Source organism: Folsomia candida, unplaced genomic scaffold (genome assembly GCF_002217175.1).
Source record: "Folsomia candida strain VU population unplaced genomic scaffold, ASM221717v1 Fcan01_Sc014, whole genome shotgun sequence".
NCBI lineage: Eukaryota > Metazoa > Arthropoda > Collembola > Entomobryomorpha > Isotomidae > Folsomia > Folsomia candida.
Window position 1 is genome coordinate 3,420,058 of NW_019091206.1, and position 6,165 is coordinate 3,426,222.

General features: G+C 34.5%; 1 protein-coding gene across 1 annotated transcript; it reads right to left on the reverse strand.

The window, feature by feature from the left end:
* Window positions 1–636: 636 nt before the first annotated feature.
* LOC110855876 (histone RNA hairpin-binding protein) lies at window positions 637–3,987 on the reverse strand. The gene is made up of 4 exons (XM_022104271.2): window positions 3,878–3,987; window positions 3,112–3,446; window positions 2,286–2,574; window positions 637–1,866 (listed from the first exon to the last, which is right to left on the reverse strand). The coding sequence occupies exons 2-4, from the start codon at window positions 3,425–3,427 to the stop codon at window positions 1,359–1,361; spliced, it is 1,113 nt and encodes a 370-aa protein (XP_021959963.1). The 5' UTR covers window positions 3,428–3,446; window positions 3,878–3,987; the 3' UTR covers window positions 637–1,358.
* Between the last annotated feature and the right edge of the window lie 2,178 nt (window positions 3,988–6,165).

A 6,165-nucleotide genomic window follows, 5' to 3' on the forward strand; every position in this document is an offset into this window, starting at 1 on the left:
GACTACGTGCTTATCGAAATGATGGATGAAGCGGTTGGACCTCCGTCCCGGTAGGAAAGCCAATTCAAAGTTTGATTAATTAACAGTTTTTTTTACTAATTATTATTGCAAATATGTAAATAAGTATGGCAAAAATACATAATCTACATTTTAACGAGGTATCAAAGTCTCTCGTACATATTTAATGGATGACATGTTAATAATAAAATAGGTTAATAATTAAGATTTCCGGTCATTAAATTAAATTAATTACCTATGATGTATAGTCAATTGGTAATTAAAATTACGGGAAAAATATTTAGTGAGTGGCCAAAGTTAATGATTTTTATGCCGGTTGAGGTGGTAAAGATGGTCAAAGTTTGATTGATTAACATAGTTTTTATTCATTAATTATTATTGCAAATATGTAAATAAGTAGGGAAAAATATATATAATCAACATTTTAACAAGGTATTAAAGTCTCGTACATATTTAATGGATGACATTTTAATAATAAAATACGTAAGTAATTCATACAGAGTGAAAATGAGTCAGTAAGGATTTTGAAAGTCCAGCAGATTTAGTAAAAATTCATAAGGTTATAAATTAATTAATATGAGAAGATCTATCCTACTAAATAGTTAAGATTTCGTGTCATCTAATTAAATTAAATTAATTGTGCTGTAGTCAAATTTTTAATTAAAATTAAGGGATAAATGTTTAGTGGCTTGGCCTGGCCGGGTGGTCAAATTTTTTAAAAAAGTTAGTTATTTTTATGGGAAGACGAGAAGCTGAGCCGAAATTATTCCTTTGAAATGTCACATTTGCAAATATGTTGAATACAGTTAAAGTTTTAGCAAATTTGAGCTCTTACACTATCATCTTGGGAAAAGTTGAGCATTGCAAAAAAATTCGCATCATATTAATTAATTAATTCTTCACATTCTCGTCTTACATTGCATGATGACGACTCGTTTAAATAGTCGTATATTTAAATACCAAATTACACAAATACATTTGCTGCATAATTAACTTAATTTATGGACCTAGATTCACTTACAGTAAGATATTCATCATGTAACTATTTATACAAAAGTATGTACACTGGCAGCAAATAATTTAGGAGGAAATCTCAACAAGAAGTGTTTATAAAGCGAAAAATATATATGATTAATCTGCATTTTTTGTGCAATAATTAATTGATCATTAATTGATAACAAAGAGCCAACATTTTCTTTTCTAGAAGTATTTAGAACAACGTTATAGACGTAAATTTTGGAAATTTTCGAAAATGGGAAACTATGTAGTTATTTAACACTTATTTTACAAGACTCGTGTACTATTTAAAAAAAACTAGAACCTTGAAAAATGGGCCATTTTTATGGTGGCGTAATAATCTCCCCTTCACCACCATCACTTCCTTCGTAATACTCTTCCTCGACCTCGTCCGCCCAAGAAGTGCCCAACTTATCGTCCCCTTCTTTATCTTGACTTTGCTGAGATGATTCAGTCATCGTGGTGTCGAGGGCGTCGTTTTCGATGCCGTCGTCGTCGTCGTCCTTTTCAAGTTTGGGTTCCACCTTGAGCAAAACTTGGTTTGCGAAGGAGACTCCGACCGAAAACGCGGCCGAGATGGAGGACGAGGTGGAGTCCGTTTCGACATTTGTGGATTCCGAGGTGAAAGAGTCGTTTAAACCTTCTTCTTTTGGCGTTAATGAGGCCGCACTTTCGCCCAGCTCCATCTTGAGCTCGGCGCCGCTGTCTTGGGCTTTTTGACTCCAGCAGTGGAGATTGAGCCGCCACTGTTTGACGAGACCGTCCCACGCGCGACGACTGTATTTTCGATGCATGTTGGGCGTCTTTGGGTGAAATGGTTTACGATCGGGGCTGGAAAAAGAATGGGAATTTGTGAAAATTTTGAGAGGAACAAGATTAACGTTGCGTTATCTTAACATTTTCAATCATTTCTCGGCTCTGGGAATTTATTTTAAAATTCTGGACGACAAATTTTCAGTCGGTGAGTTGATTAATGGAATGGCGTTGAGTTTTTTGAGACAGTTTCGACGAGGTCCAATTTTTCTGAAGGTTTCTTAAATTTGAGATCTCCTCCTTCAAAAAGTGTCAAAATCTGGAGTGTACATTTCCCAAAAAATTGCCAAATCCCTGCTCTACAAATTTGTCGGCCAGAATTTTAAAATTTCCCAGAGGAGAGGAGTGATTAAAAATGTGCTGATTTTGACGTTAACCTAAATTTGCTAAAAAGTATAATTTGTGCAAATTTTTGTTTGCAATTTTTTTTCACTCACCGTGGCACTGATTCAGCATAGTGAACGTATTCCGGTGTATTTTTCCCATATTCGATCTGTTTCTGTCTCCTGCCCAAAGTTGTGACGTCAGTTTCCACTTCAAAACCTGGCTTGGAATCGTTGGAGGAACGCATACTGGTCGAACTGAGGGGTCGTTTGAGTGTATTTTCGCCGAGCCGATCGTGAACACTGCCGCGTTCGCCGAGTCGATCGTGAATGGAGCCACGTCGGCCGGTCTGGTCACCGAGACGGTCATGAATGCTGCCGCTTCGTTTGGTTGTCTCATCACCTGTAGAATTAGTAAATATTATAAGTTAATGGCTAGTTAAAATTGATGAAATTTAGTGTATGACTTGATGGCTCATTGTCAAAATCAGCACATTTTTTAATCATTTCTCGCCTCTGGGAATTTGCTTTAAAATTCTGGACAACAAATTTATAGAGCAGAGGGAGTTGCCAATTTTTTTAATGTACACTCCAGATTTTGACACTTTTTGAAGGTGGAGATCTCAAGTTTAAGAAGCCTTGGAAAATTTGAAAGAAAATTTGGAGCTCGTCAAAACTGGCTCAAAAACTCAACGCCATTCCATCAATCAACTCACTGACTACTAATTTGCCCTCTAGAATTTTAAAATAAGTTCCCAAAGTGGAGAAATGATTAAAATTATGATGATTTTGACGATTTTTGAGATAAGTCAAGTCACGCGTTAAGTTTTCGCGATACAAAACATTGCCAAATTTCCCCCTCAATTAAGAAATGATTAAAAATGTGCTGATTTTGGTCATGAGTATCGTAATGCAAAATATTGCCAAATTTTCCCCTCACCTGTCCCCAAACTGGAGCTCGATCCCTTATTTGAAGAGGTCTGTGACCTCGTCGCCCTCAACGTTTCCCGTCCAGCCGGCTTAGTCGTCGCCACAGATGGAAATTCCTCTTCATTATCATCTTCCTCCTCCTCCTTTTTCACCTTGAGTTCCGGAAACTCTTGGTCATCTTCTGACGCCGAGTCGTAATCGGGCAGCTCTGTTTTGACGTCACTTATCGCCAACCGACTTTTTTTCGCCTTTGTGACATCCTCCTCCACATTCAAAGAGGACGACGTCTTCATCGGACTTCCCGTCTTGGACGAGATTGGAGCCATTTGGAAGTTTATTAGATCTCTTGATTAGATAAAGAGAGGAATAATTAGTTAATAAATTATAATAGAGGTCGGCGAGCGTATGTTCTAAGATTTTGAGCAAATTAGTGTGAGTGAATCGATCGCAAATTTAATTAGGATGAAATTTTCAAACGATATGCGTTTGGCAGATATAGTTGCTTCCGGAGAGGAGAAAATGTGCTCAAAAAATTGACAAATTTTAATTTTACTACCAGTTTTCGATCACAATTTTACACTTATCAAATTTTCATTGCGTCCTGTTCGGATGCAAATATCTGCCAAACGTGCCCGTCTTTTGCAAATTTCATGTTAATCAAATTTGTGATCGATTCAAACTAATTTGCTCAAAATTTGACAGCATACGCTGGGAGACCTTTATTCTTAGTGTAAAATTAATTGTTAAGTAGTATTTAAACTTATCAAACCACAAACTTTAATTTCAATTCGGTCAGCAGAAGGAAGAGAGAACAAAAACAGAGAACAGAACAGGACAAGTGACTGACTGAGGGTTCATCCCGCACAAAACAAAGACCATCCCGCGGAGCAAAGTCTCATCTCGTTCTCGTCTCGTCAAAATAATAATTTGTTCAATTAAACCGTTAATTATTATTCGTAATTCTTAGTTGCACCAATTAAAGTATTTGCACATTATTTTGAACATTTAGGACTTGTCTGGCAATTTAAAATGTCACGTTTTATACTAAAATGAGGTAAAAAGTAAGTAAGCAAAAATAAAATCGTACGTATGCAAAAAGATTGGATTTTTGGAGACCGAGAAAGCAATTGAAAAAAGTTTGTTGAAAATTTGTTGCAAATTTTTTGCATGGATTATGCATGCATATTTTACGCATGAAAAACAGTATACAAAATTAACAAAACTATGGTCGATTCATTTATCTCTATTAATTTTTTATGTTATTATGCATTACTTTTTTTTGCAAATAGTCGTACAACTACGACATATCATCTCCATTTAAATATTGCATTAATTAAAGTAAGTATTTTCACATTATTTTGGACATTTGGGACATATTTGGCAATTAAAAATGTCACGTCTTATGCTAAAATGAGATAGAAAGTATATTAGTAAACAAAAATAAAATCGTACGTATGCAAAAAGAGAAATATTTTGAAGACGGAGAAAGCAATTGAGAAAATAGTTTTTTGCAATTTTTTTTGCACGTACATGTATTCATGCATATTTTGTGCATGAAAAACAGTGTACAAAATTTTTTTAACCAGCCGATTTGTTTATCTTTATTAACTTTTTGCATCATTCTGCATGACTTTTTTTTGCAAATAGTCGTCAAACTGCGATAGGTCATCGGCACCATAAAAAAACCTTTAAATTAAGTTATTAAATCTCCACTTAAATATTTTTAGTTGACCTCATTTTTTTTCCACCAACTGTAAAAATGTCACGTTTCTTTTTTTCTCAACAAATAATTATGAAAAATAAAAGGTGTCATTCTCGTTTTGAGACAAAGGAAGTAAGATTTTTATTGGTTATTGACCGACTATAATTGATTCCAAATCGGATAAGAAAAATATTTGTCGCCGGATTGTCGCCAAAAATATGTATAGTTGGATAAGTGATGAGTGAGGGAGATATCGGTGATGATAAGAAGAGGTGGGTCAACTCACCATTATATTTGAGGTTGCAAAAATTGTATAATATGCGAAAACGCGTATCTATTTATTTAGCATAATCGGCGACATTGAGTCGATTTATTGTAATGTAGTCTGATTTTGTGTGCATACAAAATTTGTCAACTCTTTTTATGTAAAGGTAGCAAAATAATCTTTGAGTGAATGAAATGCATCAACAGCTTGGAATTTTTATGAATGGAAACTTATATATACAATAATACATATAACAAAAATTCTGCAAGTAAGCAAAAAAAATTCGCGAACACTTATAATTGGCAAAAAAAATCGTGAACACTTTTCATTTGCAAAAAAATCAGAAACCTGAATGAAGTCTTGTGCTAAATCTCCAAAAATATCTAATAGCTTATTATATCTAGCTTATCATAGCTTATCAGTATTATCGTTTATTTGTAGTCCAAATTTTGCACAAATTTATTCATGCAATCATTTCCTAAGTGTGCAAAATTTCGAATATGGGAATATTTTCGTTGAAAAAATACATATCATTTACAGTGCAACTTTTTGCGAAAATTCAGTCATGAAGTCTGCTCAAAAAATCGCCAAAAATCTCAAATATCTAAATCCCTTATCATCTTTCATCCAACTTTCCCTTCAGACGAGATAAGAACGACTTCAACTTGACACCTCCATCCAGCACGGATCGAAGCCTTATGAATGAATAAATACCATTATTTATTCGTTTAATCTTGTAAATATCGCGACAATAATAATAATTTCACCTTCTTTTTTTTGCACATATGTACGTATCGAATTTTAGAAATTGGCGACAATAATAATTGCACCTTATTTTTTTGCACATATGTACGTATCGAGTGTTAGAAAATCGCGACAATAATAATTGCATTGTCTTTTTTGCATAAGAGCAGAATAGTATCGAATTTTAGAAATTCGCGACAATAATAATTGCACCTTCTTTTTTGCACATATCAAATGTTAAGCTCATTAATGACATGAAAATCTCTTAAACACAAAACGACGACTCGTATTTCATTTCGTCCGTCTCCAGCAGATTCCCTGCAAAAAGATTTTGCGAATCTCGTTGTTCTCAC

Coding starts and splice junctions, on each gene's coding strand:
- LOC110855876 (XM_022104271.2), bottom strand. CDS start 3,427: ATGGCTCCAATCTCGTCCAAGACGGGAAGTCCGATGAAGACGTCGTCC. Junction 2,575..3,111: donor GAGCTCCAGTTTGGGGACAG/GTGAGGGGAAAA, acceptor CTAATTCTACAG/GTGATGAGACAACCAAACGA. Junction 1,867..2,285: donor TATGCTGAATCAGTGCCACG/GTGAGTGAAAAA, acceptor TTCTTTTTCCAG/CCCCGATCGTAAACCATTTC.